This window comes from Petromyzon marinus, chromosome 13, assembly GCF_048934315.1.
Source record: "Petromyzon marinus isolate PM22_M1 ecotype Great Lakes invasive population chromosome 13, UKy_Petmar_22M1.pri1.0, whole genome shotgun sequence".
NCBI classification, from domain to species: domain Eukaryota; kingdom Metazoa; phylum Chordata; class Hyperoartia; order Petromyzontiformes; family Petromyzontidae; genus Petromyzon; species Petromyzon marinus.
Window position 1 is genome coordinate 1,374,971 of NC_133679.1, and position 15,555 is coordinate 1,390,525.

Consider the following 15,555-nt stretch of genomic DNA (forward strand, 5'->3'; position numbering starts at 1 on the left):
AAGCACAGCGCTCCCTAGTCGATACGCGTTTTGTTCATTGCAAAAAATGGTTTATATATAAATGGCATCTAATTTTTGAAAGCTTTTAAACCTGAAAGATATAATTAACATGTTAAAGGTCCTGATTGCAATTATAAATACATACCATTATGACTGGCTGCTGTCTATTACAGAGGCGTTTGATTAGATGGGAATTGATGGGTTATGCAAAAATAAACCATGGCCTGAATAAAAATACTGAGAATGTATCAAAACCATATCCAAACAGAACGCAGGTAAACCTACACTTTTCTTACACCATGCAAAATAACACGCATGAAAACGCCCATAAAATTATAAAACAAAGAAATGTTTGCTGCACAAATGTGTACCCCCCTCCCCCCCATTTTTACGTGATAGGCACATTTACAACAACGACAATAGGGAGACTACAGCAATAGAACATCCGCGGAGCGAGCACAAGAATGTAGTCCACAAAGTAGCCGGAGCCACATCAGCTGTTTTATTGTAGTAAATTGTGCAACATGCAATGTGTCAAACATGCGTAAGTTAATCGTGGACAACACAACGAGCCAGCTAAACACAACGACGTTTATGCCGCCGTGACATTCGGGGACGACTGCGCATTCCACGTTGCCTGGGCCCCCGTGACACACCACACGCGCCACACACGCGACCCACCGTTGCTGTGTTTATGCAACGTTGTGTGTGCTTCATAGAAAGATTTTGGCAAGCCTGCTCTCAACGTGTACCCATCTATATATTTGTAGGTGTACGACATTAAATCAAGCAGCAGCATCCGTTTCAAAATAACTCTACACTTAATTTTGCAGTTTTTGTTCATTAAAAGCGCAGTGTGACGACAAATCAGGAGTGCAACACTACAGCAGATTCAGCAATAGGTTCCCACAACATTATTCACTCTATCTTCTATATTATAGAAATCCAGACCGTACAAAGATACACAAAACTGTAAACCCTCAACACCTCATCTCCACCTGGAATGCACAATTTGACAACAGAAAGAAGCCTTTAAAACAATACTTCAAAATTTGTTTTAATGTTCTCCAAAAAACCCCATACTGCAGTATCTTTTCTCTCTCATATTTAAACAGCCACAAAGGTTATATCTACAGGCTTTTATAAAGGTAATGTGTTGTACAGTACATATATAACAAATGTAAACAGGGACAGACATCACAGTTTGTGTGTGTATCTCCACGCCCGGGTTTGTATTTTCCCCAAAGGAAAAAGCCCAGAGGCCACCTCTGATTTTCACAGTGATCAGACTTTTTAGGATTTTCTTTTCGTTTTAAAATTACGGTACTTGTTTTCTTCGTGAGGTTTTAAAACTAGTATTATTATTTCAAAGTAGTATTATTATCAAGTCTACTGCTACAAAACTGCAACACCTTTTTCGATATCAAAGCACACATCTCAAAAGATGTTTTTCTTCTTCAAAATAGTCCCACAATGCGAGATATGTTTTGTGCCATTATCACAAAGCAATAGCCACGCACACAAGTGCATGCTGTGGCTTAAATGTAGAGCAGACCCTTCACTCAGTGGGACAAATGCAGCGTACAAAAACATTGTAAATGCCACTGCTAACATAAGGCCTTGGGCTAACAACGTTATTTACTGAAGCCACAGGGAGGCACAGCCGAACTGCGTGCAAACCCCAGCCACCTGACTCTGCAGGCCACAGCAGCGGCACAGCTGTAGACTGGGTTCGATGGCAACTGTGGCGCAACATTCCCCACCGATGTTAAGTCGCATGTCCTGCGCTGTGCTTAAGCCGAGTTATAAAGTATGGACGTCACAGTGCCTACTGGTTTTGCAATTCAATTGCAATAGAAACATTGGCAATTCGTGCTCTGCCCGTAATAAAGGTGTCGATTGCGTGGAATGTCTCAAAATCTACGAGTTAACGGGTTACTCTTGAGTGAGCCACCATGGCTTCCGGATTGCCAGTAATCAGATTTTTATTATTCACCTTTTGTGTTGCTGTATTATACTGATACTGTACCACAACGGTCACAATTAGCCAACAAGCCAACATCACAAATGAACTGTTACCAAACATACTATTACGTGATGTAGACATATCGTTTTGGGCAATCTTTTACATTTCAGATTTTGGTGAGGTCGACAGATGCCATGGTGGCAGGAATTCACAATATTAATATATATTGTACGGTCCCGCTATTGTAGATACATCACACTATAGTACTTCACACCAGATAGTCTTGAAATTGCAAGAATGCGTGCACTCTTAAAAAAAAGTGATTCTCCTGTGAGAGCAACGCCAGCAGGCAATGAAACATCCGGAATGTCTAAGGTCAACTGAGCGTCACACCTTGGTTTACTGGCCGTGCAGAATGTCACCACAGATTTAATTGGTCAGTGTCTTTTACGAGACACTAAATAGTGATCCATCTGCACGCTCTGTAAATAGTTCACCACCGTTGATATGTGTATACGTGTTAGCCCTCTTGTTTGGCTAGGTTGAATGAAGTGACAACCCAAGGTTGAATGTTTTTTGTACAGCCTTTGGTGACCAGTTTGAGATTATCAACTTTGCTATATTTGAGAGCCTGATTTTGGCATTGATGGCTTCCTGGATTTTAACAAAGAACTTCAGCAATGCTGGTCGAGTTCTCTGCAATGGACGCTACCCTTATGAGTCACCCAACCAACATCTAGGGTGCCTGCTATATATTTGTAATATTTTATTACCCTGGTACAAGCGTTGTCGTAACACTACACCTCTTTTGTAGTTATGATTTAGTAGGACGAGATATAAAGAAGGGGAAGAGCAGGGGGGTCAGCAGCTCTGGGGAAACAGCTGGGCAATGCGATCCCCAACCTCACCCTCCGTAACACACACACACACGAGCTTCATGACATGAATTCAGTCGAATCACATTGTGCATTATTTGAGCCTGACAACAGCACACACGCCGCCACAAAAGCGAGGTGATGAACGAAATGGGGCTTCGAATCTGTGAGTTACAAAATAATTCCTGCATGCTACCTTACTGCAGTACTCATTTCAGCTGGGTCTGGGCCGGTGAGACAGAAAATGTTTCCGCACCCGGCACACCACATCCAGTATACTGCTTGCTTTGGCTGAGGGTACTCGTCACATGCCTACTCCAATTTGCCAGAGACCCAGAAATGAGCGAGCAGTATTTTGCCATTAACTGCGGCAACAATTTGGCAAGAGGCAGCTGTGCAAGGAGACGCGCTGAGCAGACGTCACGGTCCCCCATTGCTTTTAACGTCGTGCCTTTGGATGTTTTCCTAAATCTTGAACAGCATTCGTGAATGCGGTCAGCGACTGGGGCACTGTCTCACCTTGTGAAAGGAATATGCAACCAACAATGTCACATCCATTAGTCTTATTTGAGATATTATTCCGACATGTCGTTGCACCACTATCGTGGCAATGTTCAGGGAAATGATGTGGTTTTATGTTCTTAATATCCCTAATTTATTGATTTTAAATATAGCCGAGACACAAACATATCCCCCAGGAAAAAACTTTGCGTATCAATTATATAAAGAGCAATGATAAAATAGCACCACGCTTGATCCTCTGGTGATATCTACCTGGAAGTGTAATCAAGACGACCAATTAAGAACAAGGGTGGATTTCCAGCTGAAAACATCAAAATAACATAGAGATTATGGCTGATGGAGTTGACCCATTAAGATGGTCTCACATCAAAGAGTACGCATATATATGTTGAACCTCTTTCGCACCGTAAGTAGCCAACCGTGATAATTGGATGTGCGGGGGAAGCACAGCAAACTATACACAAAAAGCAGTTCTAAAAAATGTTAATTTAATTTTGATGTAAAAGTGCATAGCTCCAGTGGCTTCCTAATATCGGAAGGAAAAGCATTCCAGACGGCCGCAGAAGCGCATCTTAAAGCACGCGATGCAGTGACCGTCTTTGCTCCTATGGTTAGCCAAAGGCTGCTGCAAGGATGACCGGAGTTTGCGTGATGGATTATGCTCCTTGTCGAGATCAGCACGGTATTGTGGCAAGTAATTTGTGTGCAATGAGTGCAACCCCGTAATGCAGCACTGTTAGGGGTGGTGATGGCATGGGGAGGTCTTAAACAAGCAGATCGACAATGGCTAATGATGATCTAAAATAAAAATATATATATTGTAGAAACGATACAAATATAGGTGTACAGAAATGAAATATATTTACTTTGTATACTTTATTCATGGATAATCGAAAGAAGTGTTTATAAATTACTCTTTAACCTGGGAGGCCATTGTCAATTTTCTAAACCCTGGGCAATTTTAGTTGCTTATATAGGTTACGTTTATTTTAGTAATTTCACTGTAGGCAATGTTAACATTTTGACCATAACACACACTTTCTAATTCATGGCACCTACTTGAAAGAGGCTATCATCTGGTTTAATGTTTCCTTCAGTTGGTGTACACATTAAGGAAAGAGTGCACGAGCTAAACTAAATCCATGCCAACAGACTCATGAACAATCTGCCTTGTACTCTGATTTTGGTGCATATTAAGTGAATAAAACTACATCTGGTAATGGCATTTCTAAGAGTGAATTTCAATAAAAAGGATAAGATCAGCGTTGTTGTCATTAGCAATAATCACAATGACCGTATTTGATATTTAATTTACGTTCCATCTGTAAACATTTCCTAAACCTGGCGGGGACTTCTGACGTATGATACGAAAGAAGTTCAACATGCAAAAACTTATAAAAGTATGGGGTTTTTTGCAAGTATAATAGAATGTGGAACGTAGGGTATTTTAGAAGCAGTTAGGTTTATGCAAATTCACAAAGCAGGCAATGTATACAGATGAGACCAAGGGAGTCAGATTGTGGATATGCAACATGTTCCATGCAGTGTGCTCCCTGGCGAAAAGAAAATGCTCGTGAATTTCGTATTCATTTGAAAACAGATATCAATTCTTCAAAAGAACACATCTGGAATGTGAAAATGAGGGCAACATCCAGGAATGACAATTGAAAAATGGTCGTGAAAATGTACGATTTTTAGAGAAAGAATAAAATATATAGCTGATGGAGTCGCTCAAAAACACAGAGTGGTTTGTATATCGCATCTCAGTCGAACTTAGTGTTACATTAAATGTGTACACAATGTGCACAAAAAAACATAAACAAATAAAATAATAAGTGCTAAAATCAAAACCAGCGTAATTACAACCAAAATCGAGCCACTGCTCCATTGAGTTGGAAAGTGCGAAAAATATTAAACTTCTTCTGAATTAGTTGCTACACCAGGTGATAGCAACTGAAATAGCAATGCAACTTAAAGATGAGAGGCATCATGATGCAGTGATAAATGTAAATAGCCATGCTGCACAGCAGTAGGAGATACAAATACACGATTTGGAGATTATGGGAAATCATCTAGGGGTTTACCTGTGCATAACAAAGCTAGAACTTGCTTATAGTTTGATAACACACGTGATTCCACAAACAGGTTTAAAATGTACCCTGATTTGAATATCGGAGGTGAGGATAAATGTAATTTTTAAAAAGCTGATCGCCATATTATCATGAAGCAAATTGTAGATTACTTCATATGCCTTAGGAATGACGACTTTTTAAACCAATGAAAATGAATCTAATTGTTGAATGGTTTTAATCATGTTGTGTATCACGTGTTTTTGATGTCTAATTTACATACGCTCATATTTTGTCATGAGTTACAAAACAGTACTGATATACACTTCCAGACCGAGCTACTTCCGCTATATCCGTCACCAATCCGTTAGCTGCGTCTGGTGTGGACTGTGATCCTAGCTTAGCAACACCACCAAGAAAACCCTTGGTGAGTTTCAACGTATCGTTGCAGTTTATCTCTTCATTTTACTCAATAGTGAATCGTAACAACATAAAACGATCAAGGTCATGTTTGAAAATATTGGCATTTTCAGCTGGATTATCCAAAAACATTGTATGTTTGTTAGATATATACATTATCTGTTAAATTGGTCACGTAGAGTTTTTTTAAAGTATAATCTATGACTGAATGGCTGAGATAAAACACATGCACACACTGTGGCTTCCATACACTGCAGCACACAAGGAATGCACACATGATTCGATTTTAAACCTGCATTGGCCTCTGCAACACGTAAAAAAAAAGCATTGTACAAGTTCACAACATACATTCTATTTTGGCTGTTTTTCACAGAATCCATCACCTCAAAAGGAAAGACTTTCAACCGACATTTGGTCCGGTGTTTTTATGCACCCAGGTTAAGAGCATTACCTTGTTTAAGTCCTCTTGAGGAGCTATTGCAAAGTGGCCTCAGTACGACTTGACAAACCCTCCGTCACGGTCACTTAAGCACAAAGGTGTTTGTTCCACGCCAAGCCATTTTGCAAATGGAAAAAATGCCACACACAACAACGGCATGTGCCACACCAAACACCTGGGGGGAGGGAGGCGACAACGTGATGTCAAGAGGGGGGGTATGGGGGTCAACCTGCATGTAAACCTCCGCACGGGGAAACGACGTAAAAATTACTGCAGTCACTCTTCAAGTGTGTCCTGGAAAGACAGTCATAGGACGCTGATTGGCCCGGCACAGTCTGACCACGCTGTGAGGGTTCCCTCAAGGACAGGAAGGGACCCTCGACTTGTTAAAAACAAAAGAGAGAAAGAGGTGAGGAACGTAAAATGCAGTGTCATTGTAACATCCTAATACTGTGCTACTTTCAGATCATCTACAAAAATAAAACTGTGCTTCACAGCAATCTGAATAAAAGTTTTGCGCGTGCAAAAAAACATTTTAGGAGGATATGCTGGATGCCTGATGAAATGTTCAAGCTAATGTAAAATACTTTATTTTGGTATGAATTCCCGTTGTTCAAAGACACTACATTATCGTTTAGACCCCCACACTCTGACTGATGTGGTGGACCTCAGTTCTCCTGGGCACAACCGGCCTTGCTATTTGTGCCTTTTCTCCAAGCCACTGTAGCGTCTGTCACCGGATTTGTCAGGGCTGTGTACAGCTTCACTCACACACGTGCACCTGAGAGACAACGGGATAGAACCATGGCACTTTCTTACTTAGGAATAAATTTTGATTGAGAATATACTGCGCTGTTCTCTTTTTGTTTTTGTTGCCGTGACTTCATAGTTTCGGCTTGGCATCTTTGCCACGTGTCGATCATCAACGGGACACACAAATCAAACCGACGTAAAAATTTCAACCGACGTTAAAATTTACAAAGTGTCACGTTTTTCCTCGCTATTAAGTGCAAGATCACCTTGCCACATCTCCCCTTCAGTGGAGTGACCAAGGCAATTGTTATTAGACTGAGAAACTTGTAAAATAGAGACAGGATTACTCTGGTGGTCTGTTCAGGCAGTTCTAGGACTCAAACGGAGAGCAGTTGGTTTCACTGGGGCTCCTCGTTAGAGCGTGACTCTGACTTGAGCTTGACGAATTCGCGAGCCACTTCGTCGTTGGTGCGCTGTGAAAGAATACGCAGGATAGTAAGGCCTGTCTCGTCCATGTTGAGGCTGCGACCTAGTGGGCACCAGCAAGCACAGCTGCCCTTCTCCTGGATTTCACGCAGCTGCAGCACCGACATGCCCAGCACGCGGTCTTCCCGAGCGAAGCAGTAGTCCTTCACGCACATGTGCAGCTCGTACGAGTCGGGCCCATCCTCATTGCCCAGAATACTGAAAGTGAGCAAGAGGACACACGTTGTGATTGAATGTACACAGGGGCAAAGAAAGGCAAAGAGTACGCCGGATTTGACTCTACACCGAGATTCGTTTTGACCTCCACAAAGTCAAGGAGTACAAAGTAAATTTGTGCTTTCCAAAGGCTCATGACAGCCATAGTCAAATAATTTCAGGTAAATTGTATGGATAGCCACTAGGCTTTCAATTAAATTCTCTGCACACAACGGCTACGGTTCTCCATAACATCCAAGATGCCTCGTGTTCCGGAGCTGAGAGCTACACGCTATTACACGACCTCATGTTTTTATAATGCAATCCGAGTTGTTTTTTTATATGCTATTTTTTTGACATTTTAATTGGTTTTTATTTTAGCCCTAAGCGAACTAAATCAATTTAGACATGCACAATACAGCAATAATACAAATCATCTGGTTATTCTTTCCATGATCTGGTTTTTGTATAAACAGGGAACTACTTAGTCCGGATTTCAAAAACCAACAACATTTAACAGTTATACATTTTTAGGTATAAACTTTAATTATTCAAAGTTTATTTCGTTCGTGCAAGTAATTTTATATTGTTTTCAGGAACACATTGCACAAACAATGTAACACTGTCGTGATATAGTCAAATATCTCGCTGTAATGAAGTACATAATTTGTTTTTATGGAGGAGTAATACATAAATCACTCTGGCTGGTGAGCACCTCCTGGCCGCTCCACAAAGCAAGTGCTGTCAGGGCAAACAAAGGGATTTATTTAACCATGGCTGAATCTCTTCAGCTGGCTTTGGAGTAGGATCACAAATGTAATTACAAGCATAATAAATAATTGCCATACAGCACAAAGCATTTGTTGTTGTTTGCACTGCATTTTTATCGATTTAAGTTTCGGGAGCCTCATGCATATTCTAGTGAGGAAGACAGCCCTGATATGAGACACCACAAGAGCTCACTTAAACAAAAGGACAATCGTTCTGAGGTTTATACGTGTTTTTTTTTGTTATTGACAACTTAATATTTTTACCAACAAAATTAAGTGTGAAAATGCTGTTTGAGAATCAATGAATGATGAATGTTTATGAAAGAAGTCAACGTTGGCACATGGAAGGAGGGGTACTCACAAGTGGAATGTCTCATTGTACTTGGGAGCCCAGCTATTGCTCTTGGATTTGGTGGCGAATCTCCGCTTCTTGTCGCTGAGGTGTGGCCCAATAATGTTGATCTCCACGAAGGGGCGGAACATCCCCGTGGTTTGCCACTTGAGGTCGTTGGCTGCGACCACTGTGTGGGAGAGGTGGGACGGCAGACGGCCCGTTTCAACGCACGTGCTCGACTGCGTGCAAAGCCACCCGCTCAAAAATGCACGCACACCTCTCAAATGTTCATCGGACTATTCCTATTTTGTTATATGAATAATTAACTAAAAAAATCCCAGCGGTAATGAGGCAGCCTCTTCAGCTGTGACGATGATGTCACATTCCATGGGCGTGCCTCACCTCCTCTACCTGTGATATCATTCGCTACAAGACAGGTCCACTGATCTGTAAATTTGACTAAAATATATTTAAACACCCAGCTATCACAACAGCTTGATTATCTCATACAAATATGGCACCCCAAGAGACACTTAAATATTTAAGGGACAGTTCACTCATTTGTAACACTTGTTATAAACATAACACAAATCTTTAGCATGTTTCAAGCTTCAATGTCTAACGTTTGGAGGTGACGCCTGGTGCCCCCACAGGAAGACGTAACCCGAATAAACCAAAAGATATCTTGGACATATGTATGTACTTATGTAAAAGATAACATACATTTGTGTGTGTGTTTTTATGTCGCGCGTCTTTGGTAAAGTTTTATTAAAAATATACGAAACCTGCTCCGGACTTCTCGGTTCCCAAACGACAACGGTAAGGTCCCCCCCGTCGCCGCTTACCTTTCACAGTGACCTTGTGCTCGCCTGTGCCAGGGTGAGTGAAGAGGTCAACCTGGATGGAAATCTCCCCAACCGGGTCATCGACACCAGCCCCTGAAAGCCAACCGCACGCACGGCCGTCATGCGAATGCACCGAGCGACGCCAGCCAAGCGTCTGTCTCCGTGGTCAGACGAACGGGACCAGCTCGAACCACGAGGATAAACATCGACGATGTGGAAACAAAGGATGGGGCAAAAACCAAAAACCAAAACAAGCGCTCACAACGACCGCGTTGTCGTCTTCTACTCGACCTTGAGTAAAACGAGGCCGCTACGACTGGGAAGCCAATGCTTGACACCACTGCGTGTGACAGCATTAACTCTCCCAGGTCACGTACCCTCTTCCGGTGGCTCATCCTCACTAGCTGTCACCCTAATGCCCTTTCCATCATGCACTGCGCCAAACGATGTAGACATCCGACAGAATGCGAGGATATGACCAAAACAAAAAATCCACGTGAAATAAGCAAGCATTTGGGTTCGTAATTAGTAAAGTCATGCACAGACACAAGTCACGCATTGAAAATGCATGTACATGCCATCAATACTTGAAAAGAAAGGGTATGTTAGAATACAGTGATAAATTGTCTGCCGTTTAACAGTTATAATAGAATTTAGGGAAGAAAAAGTTATTACTGCAAATAAACCAAATGAACATTTTTTTTACATTATAAACGTGGTGGTATACTTGAAGGTTACAGGAGCAAGCTTAATGCAAAAACAATATTGCTCAAGAGACCAGCACTGGACAAGAAGCACTACCTTGCGACATCTGCGACTGTATGAAGGTCTTGATGAGAGTGTCGGTGGTCTGCGTGTACAGCGACAAGGCGTAGTGGAGCGACGCCAAATCAGGGCTCTTCTCAAGGAAAGCCTTCTTTAGGCCATTCCCACCAGCGTAGAAATATTGCTAAATGGGTAACAGAGAGGAAAAAACCACAAGAAATCAGTGAAATGCATCACACCACTGTCATTGCTATAAATAAACCCATGTACATTTTAAAAGTTACATTTTGATGTCATGACAGTAGTGTTTTTTCTCTCACACATGTCATGAAAAACCAGCTGTACAGTTTCAGTAGAAAATATCCCATCAGCTTCGGACGGTGTGGTTATTTTTCTGGTGACTATATCAGCACGGAAACAACTACAATTGTGAAGCAAGTGATAGGGCCGATTACGTCTCGTACATTTGTCATTATTATCAAAGCTCTGCCACATGGTGTGCATGTGAATCAAACTGCACGACGCAATTGTACAATGGAAGCAGCACAATCCGGAGGAGAAATATGACGAGCCATAATAAGCACCTGTTATATATGTTACAAACAACACATTGTCATATTAAATATGTGTTAGATAAGCAATAAAAATACTTGCGTACAGCCAAATATGAGATCGACGTCATTCGTGCATCTATCCATATGGCTAAATGAGAAATCTATGCTTTTTTGTTTACATGCAGTAAATGGAGCCAATACTGCATAGCTCATTGAGTATGAGTGTAAGGGAAGGTAGCTGTGCATGCTATATTTTATCTGTCCATTAATACAAAGCACCATTGTCTTATTTTTCTCTCTCTTCATTTGAAATGCTGAACTGCATACAACATTACGAGCCCAGATGAGCACAAAACCCTTATTTTAATCATCGCATCAAGACCCAAATCAAAATGCCCATTTAACTCCCTGATTGGATCATCACCACATGTAGTAGACATAATGCTTCTCTGAGAGAGAGGGAAAAAAAGGGAATTGGAAGGGCTGGGCCACGTCAATTCTCCGTTGACTCATTCCCTGCATGAGGACCAGTGTTCCCTCTTGATTTGAAGCTTTCGTGACAATAGTTTGTCACAATATGATACAAAAATTTACGAACTGACAATTAATGTGTTATCAGTTTCCTCAACCTTGTAAATGCATTTCACATTATTGTACTTCAAGTATAGAGATTGCTTAAAAGGTGTTCAACTGCGGTTCACTCCACATAGGCCTTTCATAATCCTTCATGAACATTGCAACTGTACAATCTACAATGCCGAAAAACGCACGTTCTGTCGGAAAATGATGTTATATAACCATCGTGCTGTCAATTTATTCTGAAAGTGATTCACAAAGCACTAAATTATTGGTATTCAATATTATGATAAAGATGATTATGAACAAAAATATCTGTCCGCCTGATGAAGCTAGTTGTAATTACTGGCGAAACGTCGTACTCAGATTGTAATTGTTATGGATTTGCCTCTCCAACACACCGGCGTGCTGTATTAGTAACGAATTGGCACGTTCTGTTTACGTGGAAAACCTTACTAATTGGCTGTGTCGGGTGGTGGCGGGTTTAACGACACATTTATATTTACGCGATCTAACCTCAAAAACCTCTATAATGGATGAACATTATTGTTATTTCATAAATATTTTGTCAGGTAAAAAAAAAAGGGACTATAACCACAATACGACCATATCATGCAAAACAGACATTCCGATTAGAGTGGATCTCAACACCGCATCACCGTATCGTGGCAACCTTTGTGAAGGCCGAATACTCGGTAAGAGTTTATTTAAAATTTCTGCGACCGAGCTCTAAACTGCTGCTTAGTCGTTGCTGTCGAGGCGCCAAGCAAGGTTCGGCGTCGCTCGCCGCCGCCGGAGGAAATGAGGGAGCGGAGACGAACCTTGATTGTATCGAGCGCGACGTCCATTACCGCGCACTGCTTGGGCGTGAGGCTCTTCGTCTCGGTGCTCACCATGTGCTCCTGCAATCAGAGCGAACGTCGTGGGAGATCACCGTCAAATCGACTCCGCGCACTCCCCCCTCTCGCTTTGTTGAAAAGGGAGACGGCATGCAAGGCCGCGCGACATGCACGCCAGGGCAGGCCCTGTTAATCTTTCGAATGCTGGAAGTGAATGCTGGATGCAAAAATGTGTTTTTATTGGGAAAAAAAATACGATTAAATATATTTTTAAAGATGATTAATTTTATAATGAAAATTATTATGAATATGAACAAGCATTCATATTCCAATATTTTGGTAGGATTAGCAAATGATAATAAACTTTTCAAACAAAAGCCACGGAATTCAATTTGCAGGTCACATTGACCTGAATTCAGTCTGTTATAATGTTGTCTCAGATCAGAATTCGGCTGATGTCAGAAATTCATGTGCACAGGTAACAATGCAATGGTGAGATGTAAATGAAGCCTCATGTACTTGTCTTAATATGCAATTAAATGTGCACGTAACTTCAAAAATTACTGAAAATGTATTATTTTTAGGAATAAAATCTAAATCAGCAAGATTTGGATTTCAGTAGTTAACTAAAATTGTATTGTCATGCTACAGTGGCTTATTCAGTTTATTTAACAAAATTATCGTACTTTGTCATTTTTTGCACAGCAGATACTTTGTTGTTAGCACAGTATTTGTTTTCATAAAGGTAAATTAATTAAACATGTTCATGCACTGACTACTATCCAAGGCAGCTGAAAAAAATCTATAGCATGCAACTCCAAACAGTCTGACACAATCAGATTTAAAAAGGGTGTTAGAACTAACACCGTTGCACTCAATCACACCAACTATTGCGTTACAAAGCGTTAAACACAAGAGCAGAAGAAGAATTAATCGCAAGAGCAGAAAAGGAAACAACACTGAAAAAGAACAGGAATAAGAATAAAACACCCAAGACCAATACCTTGAGTTTTGAAAACTGCCCAAGTTCTTTTGCTGCATTGAAAATAAGTTGTGTTCCCTGGGAAGGCGTGAAATTCAGAGAGGAAAACGCAGACAAGATTACACTATCGCAAGGAAAACGTTCGGCAAAAAAAAGCACCGCCATTTTTTTGTGCCAAGAGTAAAAGCAGTCACCACCACCGTCACCACGAAGAGTTTCCTGTTGTTGAAACCGTGAGGAATTAACCCAGACAGCGTACGCAGATTCCAGCCACTGTAGATCCACCACAGACATACTACAGCAGAACTGCTAAGGAGAATAAAATAGTAATACGACCTCTGATGCCATAGGTCACCAGATTTGTGATAAAAAACGCCACCATTTCAGAGACATATGTCTTTCTGCCAAAGGCCCTTTATCAAGATAGAAATCTGATTTCAAATATACAATGTAGGAGTTTGGGGGAGAAAAGTAATGTTGCGTGGAAAAAGAATGCCAAGAAATTGGCATATAACTTATGCATAATGGAAAACAAGCACTCGAATACCAAAGTGTTTTTCAACTGGTCTTCAAGAAACACAGTATTAATACACAACTGCAGTGTAATAGTCCAGTAAGTAAACAACTCGAAGGCATCAAACAGAATTTTATCAGCCTGCAAATATGTTTTGAATTAGACCTAAGCCGGTCTTTTAACACTGACACTGCTTGTTTTTATACACACATACATATATATGCAATTGCAAAATAATGTGGTTCTTTCAAAATAAAGCCTGAAAATTGGTAATAGAAAAGTTATTTCTGTGTGGAAGTAGTGTTTACAAATTATGATTATAAAAATACATTTTTTGGCTTCAGTCTTCATTTAAAGAATATCAGGATATTAGCACACCTTGGCAAAAGTAATTTTTACCTTTCCTTTTTTGGGAATTCAAATAATGCAAGCGAATGATGCAAGGTGTCATGTTACGTTCAGAATCAGAACATTTAACAATGTAATGAAGCAAATCGTCATTGACATTCTTAATATCCAGATTGATGGCATCACACACGTATGAGACTTGTGTTCGGATGCGTTCAGGTGAGGCCAGAGACATTCCAAGACAGTGCCCTTGGCTATGATCTTTCGTAGCTACTCCGAGCAGTTTCGAAACACAGTTTTTGGTTTCAGTTTTAACAAAAGACACAAAATGTTACATTTATGTTTTTTTAAACATCAATGCACCTGCTCCTCCAGCCAAGGCAAGACATTGAGCATGTCATATTCCCAGTTGCAAATCAACATCATTCGCCTGCCTCAAATAAGCACGGTCATGGGAAAGCAGAGGTAAGGTTGATTATATTGTCTCTTGCGAGAAGCTATATGTTTTAAAAATAATAATCTGCATGTGCTTAATTTTCTAAATATTTTTTTACTTTCACATTTGGTTAAGCATAGGTGAACTTCAATATATTTCCATGAACTATCGCACAAATACAAACGTGTAATAAAGATGTCACAATTCTATGCGCTCTTTAATAATCATTTACAAATCCTCTATATTGCTCTACCACCTTGGCATAATTGAGTTCCGCTTCATATTCCTCACATTTAGACCTTCACTGCTTGGCTGTTACTCCACATTTTGCATGTTACAGTCAGCTTACGGTGAGCGTACCTTACTCATAAATGACTAAACTAAGCGAATACCATAAATGTACTTAAATATGTAGCGACACAAACCATTGTGGTTTAATAACTCGTATGAACATAAACACAACAGCAAAGTCATCGAAAATGTTAGAGAGAAAAAAATGTCCCATGCAGTACATTTAACCGCAACGATGCATAGTATGTTCCATGCATAACGACATGTCTCGAGCCCATTAATCAAGCAATTACGCTTCTGTATACAAAAAGCATTGAACACACAAGGTAGTTTGAGATGCTCCGAACATATGGGTGTTATAATACTAATTACAGCAGTCTTATTGCAAAGTGTCCCAGACAAATATAATTGTATATTGCATTTTGATCGTTATGATTTGCATATCGTAGTCCTCAGCCTGACTTGTATTCAACACTGCTATTTTACAATTTGCTTCATGAGCGTGGTATACTAATTATTTTTGAATGTTCAACAATATAAGATAATTTGTTCTGTTAAATATGGCCAAACCAGCAG

At 40.5% G+C, this 15,555-nt stretch overlaps 1 protein-coding gene across 16 annotated transcripts in view; it reads right to left on the minus strand.

The window, feature by feature from the left end:
- Positions 1-482: 482 nt before the first annotated feature.
- Positions 483-15,555, minus strand: part of UNC13B (unc-13 homolog B) — a 189,003-nt gene continuing 173,930 nt past the window's right edge. For 15 of the 16 annotated variants that reach the window (XM_076066785.1, XM_076066789.1, XM_076066784.1 and 12 more), the window contains 6 exons: positions 13,412-13,468; positions 12,391-12,471; positions 10,476-10,623; positions 9,675-9,767; positions 8,857-9,016; positions 483-7,728 (listed from right to left, as the gene is read on the minus strand). In XM_076066785.1, coding sequence (XP_075922900.1) covers positions 7,443-7,728; positions 8,857-9,016; positions 9,675-9,767; positions 10,476-10,623; positions 12,391-12,471; positions 13,412-13,468 — 825 coding nt within the window. In that variant the 3' untranslated portion in view covers positions 483-7,442. The remainder of the gene's footprint in view (positions 7,729-8,856; positions 9,017-9,674; positions 9,768-10,475; positions 10,624-12,390; positions 12,472-13,411; positions 13,469-15,555) is intronic. The other variant, XM_076066781.1, reaches the window with a different exon arrangement.